The sequence below is a fragment of the Haemaphysalis longicornis genome, unplaced genomic scaffold (genome assembly GCF_048455015.1).
Source record: "Haemaphysalis longicornis isolate Haplotype H1 unplaced genomic scaffold, Haemaphysalis longicornis Haplotype H1 scaffold_8, whole genome shotgun sequence".
Lineage (NCBI taxonomy): Eukaryota > Metazoa > Arthropoda > Arachnida > Ixodida > Ixodidae > Haemaphysalis > Haemaphysalis longicornis.
In genome coordinates, this window is record NW_027526445.1 from 119975343 (window position 1) to 119996386 (window position 21044).

At 48.1% G+C, this 21044-nt stretch overlaps 1 protein-coding gene across 1 annotated transcript in view; it reads right to left on the bottom strand.

Annotated features, from left to right (window-relative positions):
• The window catches only part of Pnn (desmosome associated protein-like protein pinnin), a 34468-nt gene extending 13450 nt beyond the window's left edge, over nt 1-21018 (bottom strand). Inside the window, exons 1-7 of the mRNA XM_077681842.1 lie at nt 20889-21018; nt 20456-20563; nt 19070-19141; nt 13554-13611; nt 7909-8097; nt 6621-6776; nt 6294-6432 (exon numbers count right to left, since the gene is read on the bottom strand). Of these exons, the coding sequence (XP_077537968.1) occupies nt 6294-6432; nt 6621-6776; nt 7909-8097; nt 13554-13611; nt 19070-19141; nt 20456-20563; nt 20889-21007 (841 nt within the window). The 5' untranslated portion in view covers nt 21008-21018. The remainder of the gene's footprint in view (nt 1-6293; nt 6433-6620; nt 6777-7908; nt 8098-13553; nt 13612-19069; nt 19142-20455; nt 20564-20888) is intronic.
• Nucleotides 21019-21044: the final 26 nt, after the last annotated feature.

Below are 21044 nucleotides of genomic sequence, written 5' to 3' on the forward strand. Positions count from 1 at the left end.
GAGTGCGCGAGAACAAGGCAACCCTCGTGACGATGCAAATCAAATTGATCGCACGTATCCATACAGCACGTGGCATCTCACTAACAATTTTTGAAGCCACTCACTGCGGACGCAATAAAGTTCATTCTCATTTGAAACCAATTGCCTGCACTGTGGTTTTGGACCACCTTTCCGGTCCCTGCCTTCTCCGAACAATCCACTCGTGAACGCTCGTTCTTTTTCCAATAACGTTTTTGAAGCGGATACTTCTCTCAACAGCACTTCAGTATTTGGGAAATGCTGAATATTCAGCACACACGAGTCAGCATTTTTAAAGGGGTCCTGAAATGCCTTCCGCCGATGCATGGATGTACATGTAACCAAATAAAGCAATGTATTAGCTATCTCCTCCCACAAGAATTTTGTTAAAGCGATGAGTATTAGCTGAGAAATCGTAAATCGAAAACCGCGCATTATCGTCTCACCGCGTTTCCTCCTCCTTTCAACTTACTCTCCGCTGTTAACGGCGCGCCAGCCTCCCCTCCCGTGATGCTGCGCTCCGCGGCGGTGACGTACTTCCGCTATTGGCTCACACAGCCGTCTGCTACGGGCAAGCTTTGTTGACACCTTGAATCATGCACTCCGCTCAAGGCTGGAAAAGCGAACGAAAAACCTGGCTGCTCGTGTGCGGCGGCCTGGCCTTGCCCTTTAGCGGTGTACGTTGCTGTCTTATTTTGCGGTGGTGGTAATTCCTGCCGGCGGCATGTGAAAGAGACATTTTAATCCGATACAGAACCCGTGCACAAAACGCTTCAATCATGTGACCAGTTCAGCTTGGGGCGACGCGTGGTGGAGAGCGGCAACGTTGGCAAAACATGCTCCGGCGCGGCTGTGAGCTTTCTAGCGCTGGAGCGAGCGCCGTTTCTTTGACAATCTCAAACATCGGTCGCCTTGGCAACAAGGCACAAACCGCCCCAGAAGTCAGTTACGGTTGCGTGATCCCGGTTTAGCTCGGGGCCCCATCTCGCGACATGTGGGCACTGCAGGCGTACCACTCACTCTCATTGGGAAGTGTGAGATGCGTTTGGCATTACAGGAGGCGATGGTGTGTGTGTTGTGGACGCCTTTGTTTCGTGATGAAATGCGACGTTGTGCTTCTGCGGGTGGATAGTGCTTCCCATGTTCTGGATTATCTTTCTCGAGCGACGTACGACTCAACCTCGCATGGGGTATGTGCAGTGTGCGTGGCTAAAAGCCATCGGCTTGTGCGCCAGAGTTAAGTGACTTGCTGTTCGTCCCCGCAAACCGCGCGCGAGGTGAGTACCGAATTTACGACGGGCAGGAGGCAACCCATCGTTTGTCAATCGCGGTTCAGACTTGCAACGCATGTTGTGACGTTGTGTTCGTTCGAAACGCGTCTCTGCTTTGTTTTGAAGTTGAATAAAATGTATCCGTCAAACCCGGGCATTCGGCTCAGGGCGTTCTCTGCGATTGCACGAAAGAAGTGCCACGGGGCTTCAACGCTTTCTTTATGGAACGTACTCAGGTAAGAGAATATCCATGTCGTGTTATGGCCGTGTTGCATTCAATACGAACGGTTAAGCGTTTGTTTACACTTGTTTCGTTTGTCGTAAAATGTCCAAGCACTCCGGCACTCCACTCCGCTGGCAGATCAGCCGGCGAGCAGACGCTGAGCAGACGACTCATCTCTTTGCCGGAAGTGCGCGAAAAAGCCGCCCAATAGCAGGATGTCTAGCTCATGACGAACATATGGGAATCGATGATGTAGACATGTGAAGATGGTGGCGCCCAAAAACACGAAGGGAAGGGTGAGAAAAAAGCGACAAACTTTGCAACAAAAGTGTGAGCTTTCCGCTGCGCGTAAAAGAGTAATACTTGGCACAGATGACGTTGACGACCCAATCTAACGATTGCGCTACTTCATTTAGTGTGCTCAAAATGCCTTTCAGGGCCCCTTTAACTATGTGACATTTGCCAATAGCTCCCACTCAAGGAACTCCCAGCTGATCGAGGCACCACCACACTCGTCAAAACGGGCCCCTAGATATATAGGCAATAAAGCTCCGACTCTGATTCGGAGTATAGCTGAGTGACCCAGGCCCCGTACTTGAAGTACGCATGCAAACTCCATTGCCAACCCTTTGATAAAAAAAAAAAGCAAAAATAAAAAGAATACTTAGCCACAAGTTTTCAAGGAACACCCAGTGCATCACACCCCAGCCGTAAAATGTTTTCTTGGTTTCCGCGATTTGTGCCAGTTATTTTACCAACAACTCGCCACTCAATTACCTCCTCCCCGAGCCCTCATCCAGTTACACCACACAGCAAGATGCCTGACCTTTGAACAGCAACACCTGATAACAGCGCAGGCAGCGGCAGCATATACACAACACACTGGCTATAGTACAAAATTTCCCGTGGACTTTGAGTAAAAGATAGCGAGGTGCCTAGGCAACCTAAAAAATTCCTTCAGTAGTGTAGGCCTTGTGTATGGTGGTCCTGACGTATTAAAATAATGAAGCAGCCTCACTTCAAGTACATTCCTTACCCAAGTTACTCCCGTATGCCATTCTTGCAAATGACATTCCTGTGAATACATTCCATACCCTAGCAAGAAATGTATTCGTACGAATGTCGTCCGCAAGAATGGCATGCGGGAGTAACTACCGAACTCCAAACAAATTACCAACAGCCTCAAATATTACCTTTACTTAAATACATCAACTCATTTTCTATATTTTTTTTGCAACAAAGCTCAAAACAAGTACACTTTACACACACATACTAATATATGAACTGTTTGGTTCGAAATCGGCTGAAATAAAATTCATAAAGAATACAACTTTCTCTCAAAAAAACTTTTCTAGATTCACTTTTCTAGATTTTGCTTTAGTCAAATCCTCAATTCACCAACATGGTCTGTGGTCTGTGCCAACGTGAATGATAAGTAATTATATTTTGATTACGAAATGCGGCCTCCCACACTTTAGTTCCTCATTTTGGTCACCTAAAGCAACCCCATAAAATACATGCGCTAACACGTGTTTGTTATCCAATTCGATTAGCAGCGCGATTTTACCGACCGCAGTGCTTGAATTTTCTATCTCCACAAATTGTAACAAAGAAATAAAGGATTCGATTTGCAGCGCTATTTTACCAACCGCAGTGCTTAAATTTTCTATATTTCTAAAATTGTAACAAAGAAATAAGGGTGGCCTTTATTTTTGCGTCCGTCGTCATCGGCGTCCGTACTCTCCTCCGCTCACCCCCTCTCCTCTCCGATAATGAACACTCTCTCGCGAGGGGCATTGGATTGGATTGGATTCGATTCGATTGGCTTGGCTTGGATTTGGATTGGATTAAAGTGGATTGTGTTGCGTCATAGCCGCGGCAGACGCACTGGCGCCGGCGCGTGCCCAGGTGAAAGCGAACACTCTCTCTCAACACCTGCGGGTGTGCGGACCAGCGCGCTCTCACTCCGCCGGTGGGCAGCGCTGCGCGCGGTGCTGCGCATGTGCAGTACTCTCTCTCTCTCCGTGGTCTCCTCTCCTTCGGGCGCACTGCGCACATAACCGGTGTGTCGCTCTCCGGCGGCCTTTCGGTCGACGGTTGCTCACCGCTTGCGCTTGAACCCCCCCTAAGCGTCGCATCACACCAGGGTTCCCGCGAGGGGAGGTGGGCGTAATTTTTTTTGTTAAACGCCTCTGTAGCCGGGAAACTCAAGCTTCATTATTTTATTGCCTGGTTTAAGTTACTTGAAACACTCTGTTTGCATGTGTGTTGCAGTTTTTAATAGCCTATTAGCAGATTTTTAATATATAAAAGATTCTTTGTGAATTTTATTTCGGCTCATTTTGAACCAGACAGTTCGAATATCAGTTTAACTTGGCTTGAGCTTTGTTGCAAAAAATATTCAGAATAAGTATGCGCACTTAAATCAGGCTAATTAAGATAAGGCCACAGCTGTGAAAAAAAGAAAAAAAGCCTAGCAAGCATTGCCCTTGTACAGAATGCACACATTCCAACTATGGGGTATTTTAGGTGAAAGTAAAACACTGTTTGCTGAACAACAAAAACAAACAAAATGAGCTCTGTATAAATGGTGCATGAATGAGGAACTAAGAGAATAGCTTGCCTAGCAAGCTTTTCTTTTTCTGCCAGGATTGTAATCACTCTAACAGCCTCTCCACATTTAAAAGAAAAGAAAAAAATAAATGCTGAAGAGCACATATTTCTGCATGACCACATCTGTCACATTTATAAATTTTGTGTATTTGCTCCATTGCCATGATTTTACATTGTTTCATTTATAATTTTCTCACCATTTTGCATATCAACCGCTGGTACATGAACACATAGGTAGGTGTCCAAAGTCCTGATCTAAACTCACTTGTTCCATTTTTTTTTTATTGCAGCTTTGTTGAGAAGCTCCACAAACATTAAAGCAAAAATATTCATCTTTGCAAGCACTCCTTTCAATTAGCTGTCAGTTTCGATTGTTTATACTTGATTTGCAGTCCACAAATTTTGCACACCTCAACAAAGGCTAAGCATTGTCCAGAGGAAAGTTTGAGGCAACGTCCCCAAATAGCTGACTCAGTATGCCTGTCCCTCAACTCTTTCTTTTAGCTGCTGGACTACAAAACATGCCAAACACACGGCACCCACGGCGCCTTCAGGTAGGGCGTGTGTATTGCAAACCTCCATAGTTCCGCAGCTATCCAAAATCTGCATTTATTTTCAAAAATCAAGCCAAACGAGCACACAGAACAGAAAAAAAAAAAAAAAAAAGAAGTGCGTAGCTATTTATTTGCTCTACTTGCGTCCAAAGTGGTCGGTTACGACCGCCTAGTCTTCCTTCGCTTGAGATATCCGCGCATGCATTCTGAAAGGCGTAAAAACACGCAACCAGTGTCTTCACATGTCGGGGGCACTCACACACTGAATGCACCCCCACCCCCCTCCACTTCAGAGTCCCAGAAAAATTAATGTACACTTGGCGGTGCATTCATAATTAAGCTCTTTCCACCACCACCCCGACATCAGCCGGATCTTTTTCACACTTTGAAGACACGGTCCTATGACTGTCTGTGTAGCAGCCTTCGTGCCATTTGGCAAACGCTGCCACCAGCTTCCCAGCTATGAACCCGTTATTTTAGAATGTGCGGACAGAGCAGCCCAACCAAACCAGAATGAAAGTTTACTGCAAACCGACCTCATAATTCAAAACCAAGTACATCTGGCGTTTACCCACTGGTGTAACTTAACCTCGTCCTTGTAAACATCTCACCGTTCAAAGGTCAGGCATCGCTGTTTTGCAGCCGATCGGATAACAAATGCTGCTGCACTGGCGTCAACGGGCGTTTAGTAGAACTTGGGCTTTGGCGGCCGTTTTTACAATACAAAGTGGCCCGCGTTTTCACTGCATGGATTGAGCAAACAAAGTTTTGGTTGCTCAAACCATGCTCTTTTTATTTTGAGATTCTAGCACATCTTCGGCACAATCTCGGGCTTCTTGTTCAACAGGAGGGGCCCCTGCTTGCTGCATATCTATGGTGGTACATTTAGCTGCATTGTGGTGCTCACTGGGTACGCCACAACCCCCCCCCCCCACATAGCCAAACAGCAGCCACAAGATGTTTCCTGGGTTTCCATGAGACTGGAAGTTTTTCTGGAAACCAATAAGGAAGCACTAGTTCAGCTGACATAGCGCTCCTTTCAGGGCAACCGCTGTAGAAGCACCAGGCACACTGAAATCGTTCATGTGCCAGTGGTTTGGCGATTTCTATGATCCTTCGCAACATGAAAAACACTTGGGGCAGTCCACACTCAGCGCACACTGCGCAGTCCGACATTTCAAGAATTCCCATCACACCCAAAATTCTTTTGCAGTACTGTTATCAAAACAGCACAGCAAACGATACAAAATCAGCATACTCAACAAAACTAATGCTTTTCAAATATTTGGCATGCAAAAACAATATATAATTAATTACATCCACCCAACCTCCTTCACAACAGCTTTTCAGAAAAGCCCAGAAAAACACTCTTCACGGATGTAACTGCACAATGCTCATCCCTTTGCCCCATAAGTGTACGGAGTATTTGCACCTGATATTGCTTTAGAGAAGCTAGGATTGAGTGCATGAGATACGTTTTTTTAAAGAACAATACGAAGCAGCAAACCAGCCTTCGGAAGGTGACCACAACGCTGGGTGCAAACCCTTTGTCATGTCCAAGGAGGAACGCCGAGAAGCTGAACGAACCCTATCTCCCCCTGCGTGGCCACTCACCCAGGATGCGCTTCTGGGACTCCTTGAGCCGCTTCTGCGTCTCGGGCGTGTGCTTGGCTGGCTTGAACATGATGTGCGGCTTGGTCTTGGTGTGGATGAAGTTGAGCAGCAGCCGCTGCCGCGCCTCTGCTTCCTCGTGCTGCGCAACAGTGGCGGGAACAGAACAGAAACTGAGGAACGCCGAACCACCCACAATGTACTACGCTTGACAGTGGCAAGCGGGTGAAGGATTCCACAGCAAGCGGCTCGATTCCTTCGCCCAACGAGAGCGCCACCAGGGAACGTTCACCCAAGGAGGAGGAGGAGGTGACAGTGAGTGACACCCACCAGGCGGGCGACCTCCATCTTGAGCTCGAGGCGTCGCAGTCCCTGCTGCTTCTGCCGCCGGGCCAGGAACAGGTTCTGGCGCTCCTTGCGAAGCTCCGCCTTCTCCCGCTCCGCGGCCTCCTCCAGCTTCTGCTCGATCTCGGCTCGCTTCTGGGACTGCGTGGGAAGGAGCAGGGAGAGGAGGACACACCAGCCACGAGCAGAGTGTCATCTTAAAGACTCATTCGGTAGGGGCATTGTACTCAATTGTCTCAGTACATTGTATTTACGCACTAGCAGTGTTTGATCAAAAGGTGCCTCAAAAGGGTGGAAGGGCTATCATCTCCATCCACCACTGCTTGCAGACTGCTTTCACGGGACTTTGTGAAGTCACAGCTTCACAGTGTCACATGCACCTCACTGTTCACTTGAGATACTAGGGCATCATGCCACTTTTCGGCTCTCCAACGACTGCAGTGGCACAAGACCACGTTGTGTGCTGGTTCAGGAATGCTGCACCGATGATGAACTTGGTATTTACTGCAAAAAATCCCCAGTGACATCTGTTTGCACAACAAGCAGTAGGGCTTGCACTGTCACAGACGTGCAACGAGCTACCTGGTAAGGCCTGTGCTGTTCAGCCACTCCTTGTAAACTCTTTTACACTACTGTCGTATTCTCGCACACAGCCTTGATGAAAGTAACAAGCACGTCCGACACATACACTGCCAATACCTGCACCTGCCCACATCTCATGTTAACACATTTCGGCACCACCGTGGGACCACGTCATGTTTTGTAAACACTGCTAGGGTGCCCAAACTGACCAGCGTGGTGAGGGACGGCCCGTTGGAAATGACCCTCACAAGTTGTAGGCTGGTTGCGCACGTGAGTGGTGCACCTTTCACCCAGGAACCATAAACAGTGTGGGGCTCTTCAATTATCATCCCTGACTCACTGCAGACAACCCAAGAAGCAATCCAGCATTCATTTTTCTGTACATCCTTACAACGTAGAGTATCCTCATAATGCCCACAGACTGTCAGAGGCTGTGAACTGAACAACCGCAATGACAACGGTACCTTTGGACAGCAGCATGCTTCATGCAAGTATGGCACTCTCTCCCCTACACGACAGTTTCTCTTCTTCCCAGATAAACCCCCAGCTGGCCTCACTGACTATATCTGTCATACACAGGCCAGCTTTCTCTTTTTGGCCGCAGCTAATTCCCCCCTCCTCTACCCAATACAGCCTGTCTTGGAACAACCAAACGGTTCAGAGAGAGAGCTGCTCCCAACAAGGTGCTCACCTGCACCTGGTCCTTGCGGCGGGTCTCTTCACTCTGAAACTTCTGCAGGGTGCCCAGCATCATGCCGAACATGCGCCGGTTGCGCTCCATGCACCGCCGATCACCCTTCTGCGCGGCCGTGGCGTCCCGCCGCGTCCGCAGGGGCTCCTTGGCCGTGGGCGCGGCCACCACCGACGACTGCACGCCACCCTGCCACGCCCACCCAGGGGACGTGAGGAACACTCCTTCCTATCCGACTTGAAGGAAAAACTACTCGCTTACAGGGAAAACAGTGCACTTGCACGAATCCAACGCGCACCTTTTCTCATTTAACGTAATTTTAAAATCTCCGCACGCGTTACAATCGGTCGCAAAACCAAAATCATCTTTCAATGCTCCCCGCTTTAGTTTTGATGCTCGCAGGAGCTGGATCAGCTAGTTTACAAAGAACAAAGAATTTTGAATGCCACAGTTGCATACATCAAATAAAATGTATTCGCACAGGTGCCATGTCTTTACATTAGCGCGGTATAATCAGTGTCAAACTATTTTGTTCAGAGAGAGAGAGAGAACAATGTTTAATGAAAACTGGCGATGTCAGCCCAGCTAAGATGACTGGCTTGCTACGCCAGATGAATGCGATGACAATGATGATTATAATGATGAAGAGGAATACATATGATTTTAACTAATTACAAAGTCTGATCAAGACTTGTGTCCTTTAGGTATGCCAATAAGGCTTTCGTTGCACGAGCGGCGCGTTTGGAAGAGTTCCAACTTTCGTAAGTAAGCTTACCTGTGCGTTACAATGGGGGGGGGCATGTTAGTATCGTGCAAACACGGTACTTATAATGCAGTTTGAAAGGACGGACAGACTAGTTAAAAGAGCAGAAGCGGACACAGCTGGAATTTGAAAGTGGGTGTACTACGGATAGGACAGTGAACGCCAGGAGCAGTGATGTGTTTTTGCAAACAAAGAAGGAACAAGGCAGAACTGCATTCTTCTAGCAGCGCTAAAATGACGGGGACAAAGAAGAATGTTAGGAGAATGCAACTGTACCAACTAGCTCGACTTTCGTTACTGCGACAAGGCAGAAACCTACTGCTCCAGTGAACCGAGCTCCTGCAAGAGAAGAAGAAATTCACCACCCATACACGTGCAGCGTCCAGCTACAAATGAAAGGAAACCGTTATAACGGGACCAGCCTTGTTAGATTACAAAAATTACTAACTCTACACCGTTACTTTGTAGCAAGGCATTTGGTTGTAAGGCGCCAAATTAGAACCGAAGTTTGTAACATCACACGAAGTAGAGATGAGATGTAACTGAAAAAGTGCACAAACAACAGAATATACTAGATGTGAAGGAATAGGCTGAGAGCTAGGCAGCATAGGGAATCGGAATGTTTGCTGGGGAAGGGAGTGAATAGTATACCGTATTTATTCGATTATAAGGCGATCCCAATTATAAAGGGAGGGTGGAGTTTGGAGCGCCAGAAAAATCGCCTATATATATATATATATATATATATATATATATATATATATACATACACATACATAGAGCTTTGAATATAAGGCGGGGTATGACTTTGAGACTACGGATTTTGGGAAAAAAACCTCACCTTGCATTCAAATAAATATGGTAACAAACACTGCCCAGATGCAGATAAAAGTCAGTGGGTGGGGCCTTAGATCTATTGGTGATGATAACAGATGGAGTAAAGACCATGATGGCAGAAAGCACCGTGCAAGTAAGTGTGTCCGCAAATGAGGTCAACACATCTTTCTCTGCAAACCTGACGACCAGAGGGCCATTCTACCTCTTCTGGGCTTCGAAACTGGGCAACTATACACTAAGCAGGGCAGTACACTCGCCACTATCACGAGAGGGAATAAAAGACACTTTGAAGTAAAAGACAGGCATCAGCCAAACGTTTAGGGGAAAAGCCCAATGAAAATCAAGGTTTTGAAGCAAGGGGTGGGGAGAGAGAGAATTGGCATCCAGAGGCCAAAGTGTCGTCGACGGAGATGCCACGCAAATAATTTTCCCGAACACTCATTACCGCAAGCACGCTACACACCAGTTCTGCTACTGCTCTGTTGACATACGGCTCTGCATGGTTCACTTGCCTTACAAAGACAGCGTCGTGTTTATAAGAAAAAAAAAAAAATTCTGTGGCCCCATTACCTCGACCAAAGGCCTGCACTTCTGAAAAAGGAGAAGAAACGGGACTTCAACAGGCCGCACTTGGCTCAGCAAGGTGCTTCCTTTCTTGATTGGTCCAGCAAGGAGGCAGTAACCATAAAAAGACTTGCATCGATTACTTCTTGAAACGGGTTAACCAATTGATCCAGGATATATTGAACCCAGATACACTGAATTATTGCATACATCGAACAGTCCGAACATTCCTTTGCAAATCTTATGCAAAATGAAATATTTTATATATCGAATAGTCAATATATAGAACTATTCTGCGATCCCCTTGGAGTTCGATATATCCGGGATCAACTGTAGTTGATGTAGCATCCCAGATTGATTTGCATATACTATACGGCTGCAAGAAGGTGAGTACAGACACCTGAACAGAAGAGGCATTCCTTTTTTCCTTCCCCCTACGAGTAGGTACTACCACCAAATTTCTTTTTTCATTTTTTTTTGTTTGCTCCTATGATTCCCTCCTAGCTCATGAACCCTGACGCATGAATTTAAGACTGGACAGCGTGCTGCAGTTTATGAATTACATAATCGGTTTGGCCTAGGGCCTGGAAGCGGCTGCAGGGTGATCTAGGCAATGGTCGGTGGCCCTTAGTTCTGTCCTAGCAAGACACCAGTTCTGCCGTCGCTTCAAAAGCATCCAAGACCACCTTTCACGACCAGTAATAACACCCACTTCCCCCCTAGCGCTATTAAACCTTTGAGGGTATAATTTTTTTGCCAATGCGTCCCCCCAGGATCGATTTTTTTTATTGCTGATTTAAATTCTACGGACGAATCTATATCCAGAAAAAATGATTAAAACTTTTTTTGGGTGACTGTAAAGTGACAAAAAAATCATTTGTATTGTTACATACATATGGCTTATTATGGCATTACACAAGAAAAATTCTAAATAAAAACGAGAGAGTAACAAGCCGGCACCTTTTGAGTGAATCAAAATCCGATAGACATCAGTTTCGCGGGCGCAAAAAGCGGGAAGCGCCCGGAGGACAATAACGAAACCAGCCGCTGCGCACCCGCCGGCGCGCGCAGCCAGATGCGGGAGCGATAGACGACGCACCGCTCATAAAAAAAAAAAAAAAAAAAAAAAAAAAAAAAGAGAGAGAGAGAGAAAAGAGCCTCATCAGTTTGGCAGGCGACCTTGGTCTGTGGCAGGCGCAAGAAGAGAGGCGCCCGGGTACTCGGTGGACGATACCTAGCGCACCCCCTCGTTAGCAGATGCGCAAGCGATAGCCGGCGCGCCGCTGCAGTAAATCATAAAAAATAAAAAGAAGAGCCATCGGCGCAAGAAAAAAATTTGACGTATTTCCAAAGTGTGGCAGCACATGCCAAGCAAGAGAAGTTGGCGAAAAAGGCGCGCTTTTTAAAGATACAAGTGATGCCCTACATGTACGTCATTGACCATTTTGAAAGTGTTTGCCGATGCCGTACATGTACGGCCGTGACCCTCAAAGGGTTAAAGGTTAGTCCTGCCCTATTCAGCAGGTCTGGAACTGCCCAGAGGTGGCGGCGGTGGGGTGAACGGTGACAATAGATGCTACAACCTCAACGAAAAAGTTGGCATTGTATTATTTCTGCTGCGCACGGGATCGTACATTTCGTTCCTGTGTGTCTATGGGACGGAAAAGACCAAACAGTTGGTGTTTGACGGGCCGAAAGCTTACAGTATTTTTGCGTGTATAACCCGCACCAAAAATGCGAGAAATTTCAGTGGCAAAGTAAAGGTGCGGATAAGAGGGGTTTTTTCCTTTACTTGCAGCTTCACGGCAATGCGCGTTGTGATGTGAAGCTCCTACGCAGTAACACTGACTAAGCCTTCCACGGGAGTAATTGCGCAAAACATACAAGGAGAAGGAAGAAAAAACAAGGACGAGTGCACTCTTACAACTGAATTTTGTTAGTGAATTGTGACTTTTGCCTTGCAGACAGTGTATTCTACTTGCTAAATACATGCTTTTCCTGTCTACGCACTATGTGATGCTTTACTTGAGCAGTAGCTTTGGTGCAGCCTTTCCTGTATCAAATGTGTGGGCAATATGCGAGGACTTTTTTCTTCTCCGGCAGGCTGAAAGTGGGGGTGTGGATTATATGCAGGGGTGGGTTATGCACGCCAAAATACGGTATACGCTGACGTCGCAGAGCAGCCAAGCCATGCCATTTCCCTGCCCCTTAAAACTGTAGCAAGTAACATTACAGAATGGCGTCTTGGCACGTAGTTTCTTGGGATGAAGTTTCTCAAACCTGTTCCTGGGTTGCCAGCTGTATGCGTGCAGCACAGAAACAACAGATGTTTGCCCATCTCCAGCCCATAAATAACGGAAGCATGCTGTTTCGCTAACACTGCAGTAACAGAACAAGAAACACCACTGCTCTGCGGAAGTGGGCACAGGCGCGCTAACTAAAGGTGGGCCTTGGTCCGACCGCCATTCAACAACACCAATGTATTCCCAGAAGCGTTCCGTGGCCATTAGCACACTCTGATGCGGTTGGCACACCGCAGCTTGGTCGGGCACAGCAAGGCATGGGAGAAATGGTACAGATTTGCTTGATTTGTGTAGTGAATTGTTTTTTTTTTGTTTCTATGTTTGATATTTTGTTTGCCATAATGTGCGGCTATATTTTTGTGCTGTTTATTTGAGTGTATTGTATGTGCTGTATTACCCCTCCTGCTTGGGCCCAAACTGGGCCTGCAGTATGTACTAAACAAATAAATAAACAGATGACCTGACTGGACTCGGGGATTTCATCTTACCCCCGATGTTGGGAGCGGCCCCAGAAAAACAAAGATCTCAAGTTTGCCCCTCACAATAGACAACATGAATTGTCAGGGAGTGAGACGCAGTCTACGAGGCCCTGGGCTCCTACCCGGAGACACATCGGGATTCATCCCCGCCATCCGCTTCCTGGCCCAGTCCAACGACTTTCCTTCCCTTCCTTTTTTTTACTTTCCTGGTGTGTGTGCGCATGCGTGCATGTTTATTATTACTGTTATGTTATAGTCTTTCTCTCTCCTCCGCCTCTCCTATCTACCTTTCCGACATCCCTTTTCCCACCTCCCCACACCAGCAGGCATTCTGGTGTCCACTCCTGGGTGCAGTGGCAAAAAAATCAGACAGGGTCCTTTCCCCATTGCGCGAAATATTTCTTAAAACCCATATTTATAAAAACAGAATGGCCACTAGTGCAAGGTGTGTGTTCCCCCTTGCGATATTTCTGGATTTACACCACTGCCTAGGTGCGACAAATTATGCCGGCTGGTGGGCCGTCCTCTCCATTATCTCATCAATAAATTCGTTCGTTCATTTTACTAACATAGAGAGAAGCGCACCGACGGGCGATGTCTTCGCTTCACACCACTCATCTACGATGGTCAGACAAACTTCCAGCCACGCTCACAACAACAGAAGGGTGGGCGAGTGCAGCGAAAAGGTGCAGAACGTACCTTTCTGGGCAGCTCCTCCTCCTCCCCGCTGTCCTCGGTTGGCGTTCGAACGGGCGTCCTGCGGCCACGGGGGTGAACAGAAACAATGCGGCCATGCACCAAATGCCATGCACCGAGTGTGCATTGCACTCCTACGGTCCCCAGGAATGCATGCCATGCCAAGCTAGACACGACCATAGTCGGCTACAAGTTAAGAATGGCAATAGCACATGTATCACTCCACCGAAGAAGCAACGAGGCCGCGACGTCAAAGCACGCAACTTCTGAAAGAAGAATGTGCTCAAAGGGACACTGAAGTGCATATTTCTCAAGCTCCCGTTTTTGCAAGCACTGCGTAGACTGGCTCAAATAAACACACTTTTCATTTGTTTATCCGGGTGATAAGGCGGTATTTATTTTATAAAGCCTGAAGGAAGAAAAACTACCATGTGCGGTTTGCGGCGGCTGCACCCACTGACGTCAGGTAAAGGTGCTGTAGCGAAAGAGGACCAGCGTCTGGCTTCCGATACGGTGATCGAGTAGATTAGCGAGGCAGTGAGCGCACCTCCGATCCTCCTCTTCTTCTCCTACTGTCGCCCCCTGCCTGCGCTTCTTTATTTCTCAACACACTCCCGCCGCCGCCAAGTTCATTAGGAGCTAGCTGGCAGCGGCACGGGCAACGAGCGCTTGCTGGGTTGCTGGATCGAAGTGACTTAGGATCTAAAAGTGAATATCGCGAATTGTCAACCGGAAAGAGAGACCATGCTCCTGGTTTTCAGTCGCCAGGCAGCCGCCAGGATCAAACAGGAACAGTTGATGTATACTGCCAAATTTCCAGAGAGCGTCACGGTAGCATGATGGCATTGCCGTCGCCTCCACGTCTGATACTGCTTCCATGAGAAAATACGTGTGTTCGATTGGCGTATCCGTTATCTCTGCGAACAATAGGACTTCGCTCTCGCCGTGCCCAACAAGGTACAAAGGCTCGTCCTGAACTGAGTTGCGCTTGCTGAAGAAGGGGTAGTCACCATAGAAGCATCTGTTCTGCTTCGCCACGAGGATACCTCCCCACCGGGCCTTGACGAGCGTGGCCGAAGCTTGCTTCCAGCGTAGAAGCTCGCTCATGGAGCGTCGGAGGAGCAGGCGCTTCGTTATCCCCTGACGCGAGTCAATCTTCTTCACGAACAGTATTTTTGTTGCTGAACACAATGAAAACTTATTTGACTCGTAACCGGGTTGCTGAACTGCTGGCGAAAAGAGAGATGCGTCGCCGACGTAAGGGTCGCAACAGGGAAACTCGGAGGTCTCCGAAACAAGAGTCGCATCATCGAATCTAGGGCCGTGGCAGAACGGGTCCGACGTCTCCGTGGCAGTAGTCAAGTCGTTAATGCGAGGGCTGCGGAAGGGCTGTAATGACGCCTCTGACGCGAGAGCCGCATTGGTGACGCCAGCGCTGTGGCAAGGCCGGTCAGACGTCTCGGAAACGATGGTCGTGTCAGCGACGGCGAGGTCTCGGCAGGCTCCCTCAGATTTCTCCAACTCGGAAATCTCGGCAACACCAGGGTTGGGTGGTCGCTGGAGCCACTCTCCCGGGCTGAGCCCATCGGGGCTTTGCTTGGCGTTCTGAAAGGCTGCAGCGCCTCCGTCGTCGTTGTCCTGTTCTACCGCCGCACCAGTTATTTCCCGGACGGGCGGCATGTCACCCAGGACCACTGTCCGCCAGGCCTCCGTGGGAAGCGAGCGAATATTCGAAGTTGCGATGCGGGTGGTAACCAGGGCCGCCTGAGGTTGAAGAACGAGGCTTGCGGAAGAGTCTTGGCTCGCGGAGAAGCGTACGCGCGTTCGCAGGGCGCAGATACGCTCGTCGTAATCGATCGCTTCCAAAACATCAGCATCAAATTCTTCACTCTGCAGGTTCTCCTGAACTTGAGCGTCGAGTTTGTGAAGGCTCACCTGGTCATGCAAAATGAGGTCGAGGACATTTTGTCGGTCAAGGGCCGTTGCTACCTGGCTCCGCAGCAAGGCGCCGAGGACTGTCATGGTCCCGGAGACGGTCGCTCGCAGGACATCTCAGCGAATACGAAGAGCGTCCATGGCACCAGTCGATGAAGCAAGACGCTGGGGTTGCGAATAACAAGGGAACAAGGGCGGGCTTGGGCACGAGCCGAAAGGGGCGGCGGCCGAGGGCAAGGCTTCCAGGATAAAGCAGTACGAAGGTATCCAAGCCTCGCGTGTCTCGGAGCCGCTGCGCCGTCGAACGTAGATTCTCTCGTTCGCCGGTTCCTGGGTTTCACGGCACCAGAAAATGTGTAGCGAAAGAGGACCAGTGTCTGGCTTCCGATACGGTGATCGAGTAGATTAGCGAGGCAGTGAGCGCACCTCCGATCCTCCTCTTCTTCTCCTACTGTCGCCCCCTGCCTGCGCTTCTTTATTTCTCAACAGGTGCTACGTGATTGGACGATGTCGAAGATCAGCACTCAAACAAGTTTTGGTTCTGTGAAACAACATGCTTGACATCTGATGTTATTGTTGGATGGGCATTCTCGATATCTCAGTAATCATGATACCGCGCTCCCGCCATGTTGTCAGCTGTAAAATGCCTCAGATAAGCCTACCAGGACGGCTTGGAATCGTACCAATCACTAGCCGAGGCCTACGCAGTGGATGAACGCCCTCCGCGCCCCCGCAGACGCTCAAATGCCACGCACTTTTCCCCCAACTTTGGAGCTTGCCTCTCTCATGCCTGTATCGTAAAAAGCGTGTTCGCACCAGGTCAAGGGTCTGCTGATTCTTGCCTGTGCCCACTGCCCGCAGGCAGTCGGTGCTTATGGCAACAGCACGCCAACGAGAACTCGCTGGCGCGTCAGTGTTAGTCTGCGCGCGTTCTGCAAACTCGCCCGTGAAGCTATGAACGTTACAGGGCAAAAATGGTGAATTCAGTATAGAAAACATCGTCCGAAAACGAGGAAATCAACTTACAAAAAAAGAAAAAAGCATGTACCCTCGGGGATTCGAACTTGCGACTTGCAAAATAACATAGTGCTCCAGACTACTCGGCCACGAGCCGAGTAGTCTGGAGTGCTAAGTATGTTATACATTATAAGGTATATAATGTATAACCAGTTTACACTTTTATTTAGCTTTAGCATTTCAAGCAGCTTAGATTACTATTTGTTGTATCGTGCTCATGCAGAAAGCGTCCCCCAAATTTCTACAATATCTCACGTCTAGCAATTGCATTTCTTAGCTGGAAAAGCGTTTGCGGATGTGTGGTTGTGCTGCTGGCCGCTGTGCTTGTTCACCCAGCGCAAAAAAGTGCTTCCTGCAGCCTAGGTTTACGCTGTATGGTAAAAGTTTCAGTTGATATTATTTTCTTAGTACCTATATTAACTTCACTGACTCTTCTCCCGCATTCAATTGGCCTTAGATTTTCCTACTAGCGTACCAGTCAGCGAAGCGTCGCATGTGCGCTTGCGCAGCGCTTGTGTGGAGCAACCTGGACTTGGAGCTTGATACAGTGTACAAACTAGCAAAGTAAAGAAAGGTACATTCTTCCCTTCACAAGCGTGTCTTGGCTTCGTTTCAACTGAGCGAACGAATTGCGACGACCCGTCGGCGGCTGGCGGACTAAACGCTGAGCCGACTGACTCTGTCGGAAGGTCGGCGAGCTGTGCAGTAGCGCAGCCAATTGCCAGCTCATCTCCTCCTGACGTCACACGAAAATGCCACAGGAAATGGGCGAGGGTGCAGAGAGGAGGACAGCATTTTCGAATTGATTTTTCTACTAAACAAATTCGCGTAAACGCACCCCGAGTGGTCGAGGCATGGCCTAAGGGCTCCGGACTACAATTTGCGCTAGTAATCCCGCAATGTTTATACATCACTTCAGCGTCCCTTTAAAGGAGCCATGAAGAGAAAATACAACTTCATGTAATTTGAAAGAACTAGGATTCAGTATCTCAGTCAGCTCCATTAGAGCCCCAAAAGATGTTTTTTTAACAAAAAAAAAAAAAGAAAGCAAGAAGTAATTAAAAACTTTCAAATTTTGCGCCACAGTGACGTGTTATGAGCAAGAATGACGTCATACGGGCCAACAATAAAACAATTTCCAGTGCGTTAACTGCACGTTAGCATTCAAGTGGTGCGGTCAAATGGAACTAGAGGCCCCATTACAGACGTCCAGTCATGTGTCGTCGCGACAGGTCAGTTAGGCGGCTGCCAATCGCACAAACAAGGTTCCGTGACGTCATAGAAAAGTTGCGGGAAATTGGCTAGGGGGTCGCGACTGCTTTCACACGTTTTCTTTAATATCTCCGTTATTTGTTCGAAGATTGCGATGATATTGGTATCATTGTTATCGGGACTAAGCAGTCTTTCTAATAAACCCAACTTGTATTTTGTCTTCATGGCTCCTTTAATGTGTGAGACCACATGCTTCTTCTCATCCGAGTTTGATGGTACAGATTGACACTCGCAATAGTAGGCTCACTCCTTCCCTGCTGCTCCTATTGTATTTCCTGCCTCCCTCTGTGCCGTGCGATCAGGTTGTGGTGATAAGGCACTCAGGCAACTTTGGTTGCTGTTCTTAACCTGTACCCAAGTATAGTACAAAGCAGGGGTCTAATTTAGTAAAAAAAAAAAGAAAACCGTCACTTTGAAATGGTGTGGTTCTGGTGTGAGCATTGCATCTTTGTTTTCCTTTGTTCAGGAGTCCTGTGAGCATGGAAATCTTCAACTATTTTGCACCTATTCATGCTTGCATGCTCTCATCCAAAACATGCTGTCCTCATGCCGGCATTAAGTAATTCCAAACTAACGGCCGCAAATTTACAGAATTCGGCCACAGCACACTTTGGGTGCCCTGACGTGAAAGGAGCGACATTCCGTTCGCATACAGGTACAAGCCCGGGACTTCTTGGTGTGATGCAGACTGTTAATTACGTTTATGTGCCGTGCCACAACCCTAAACCGAGCTAGAAGATAACAAGCCACCCTTATTTACACAAATCTTTTGTAAAATTAAGCTAAGAGAACATTTCACAGTAAGGAATTGCGCGTCTTATGGAAGAAAATTCAGCACTGCTGGTGCTCGAACCCAGACCATTCACTCCGATTCTACGCCTAGGCTAGCGAAGCTGAACAGCCGAGCACTTTTAGCAGTTGCTCCAAAGAACAGAAGGAGTGTCCGAAGTGAGCCACTAGGTCACACCCAGTGCAATAGAAGTGCACCCAGTGCACTTCCATTAGAATGCTGGTGGACGAAAAGCAGAAAGGGAAATAATGCCTAGGACAGCTACCACCTGCAACAGAAAAAAATAACGTATTTCTGTGCCTGCCTTCAGAGCAGCGCTAGTATTAAGCGACCAGTATAAAACATAGACATATTAGTCTTTTCTTGGTAAGTGGACATGTCATCACCCCGTTTCAAGGGGGATACCACTAGCAATCAATCGATCAATCAATCAAGTGCCTGGCTTGTACCCACAGGAGAACGGAAAGCCGCGCAAAAGGAGTGAGTGAGAGGAGGGAAGCCATACCGCTGCGGTGGTGGCCCTGTAATAATATTTCTTCGCTTGGGCGGAGGAGGTCCCACTGTGAGTCCTGGCTTCCTAAAATGTTGACAACGGCACGCATCAGACGGAGCACTTCTAGCCTCTTCTTCGCAAATGCGTTAGTTATGGCGGCTCATTCAGCAGAAGCAAGTCGGGAGGTTGCCAATGCTAGGCCACACCTGCAGCCCGGGTTCATTACAAGTGTCACTAAAGTTGTACACCGCTGACAGTTTCTCGATAATGTGATTGGCGGTGAACAGTAACTCGGACTGTTTATCCGAGTGCTTAACGAACCAATTTCTGTAATGAAGCAAAACAGGTTACTTCGAATGACACTCAGTTTGCGACTTAAACACTAAGTAATCCTCCTCACACCCCCAATGGGAAATAACGGGCAGTTCGCATGCACTTACTAAATGCATTCATGAACTACTACGAATGTGCTCAGGTTATGCAAGCCACATCAAAGGAACATACCACGCAGCAATATCTTTTAGTTGTTTCGTTGACTAATGCTGTATGCATGACATCATATGGCCCTCCCAGCAAAGACTATACGCACTACCCGTAACATTCATGTCATATAGGAACTGCTTGGCTTTATAACACCAAGGTATCGCCTCCAGCTTGCATACAGGAACTCGAAGATTAAATCCCAACTCTGCTGGCCGTTCTTTCGCACTGGCTAGCCTAGTTTCTAGGGCAATCACTCAATTTGCTTTCTTTGCATTGTTTTCTTAAGTGAAGTGGGGTGGTGCGTTTTACGTCACTTTCGGCGCAAGGCGCATGAAACAATTCTCTGTAATTTGGGAACTTCCTTTTCAAGACAGTCACCTAATTTATTGTACTCATACACAGTATTTTGGGAGTCTCAGGTGATGTGGTACCTTTTAGGTCGCTGTCTACACGGACGCGGGTTCGATTCCCGGACACGGTGGCTACTTTTCTGGTGGGATGCGAAAAGTGAAAACGCCCGCGTGTCGAGAGTTCGACGCACGTTAAAGATCCACATGTGGTCAAAATTAATCCGCAGCCTCCCACTACGGCGCGTCTCATAGCCCATGGTCTAGCTTCGGCCCGTTAAACCCCATAATCAATGAATCAATCGCCGTCTACAAAGCGTGCATAATAATAAACCACTGCTCTCACACTGCCAGAACTCACTTTTTTTTTACAGCAGTCACCCAGTTTATCAAGGTTGAGGCATGTACAGAATGGTACCTTTTAGGTCACTGTTGGCGTCCGTGGGCATAAACACGTTGTTTATATTTAGGAAAGTAACGACATCATGTGTATAGGCTCTGCCTTATTCGTTGCGATCCCACGGCTGAGAGCCGCTGCGTATGCTTGTACTATAGTACTACTACTTACGGAGTGTCTCTCTGAATTCGTCCCTTGGCTGGCCCAAAATAGCGATCACGGCCTGCCTGGTCCGGTGGGGCTCCTTGTGCGGGCCCGCCGGGTCGCCGCATTTGGTTTCTGCGAAAGCCGAACGACCACAAAAAGTATTCACCACACACGAGTGAAAACACAAGACGCGGTTAGGAACGCTAAACTACAATGCGCTCCTTTCGGATGGTCAGCGGCGGCGATGCACCCACACGCAGACCCACACGCGGTAGCGGTTAATCCCATTCAAGTTCCGTTAGTAACCCGCCCGAAACTGTATTGTGCCGCATTTTGCGGTCCTGAACAACAAACCACAGCACTCTCGAGCGAAACACACTTCGGCGTCTTAACGGGGTCGATTTCATTGTCCGTTCAACGGATTCGTTGGCGGCTAATGCTCCAAGGTATCACTTGCCTGAACTCATCTGGATCTCTGCCTGTGAGCCTCTTGATGTTTTCGTCCACATCTTTGAGGTCCTTCTGGGCTTCTTCAAACTCCGCTTTCAGCTGCGATAACACGCTTGCTGCCGCCATTTTTGCTTTGATGCTTTAGCCCCGCAGAAACTTGCTA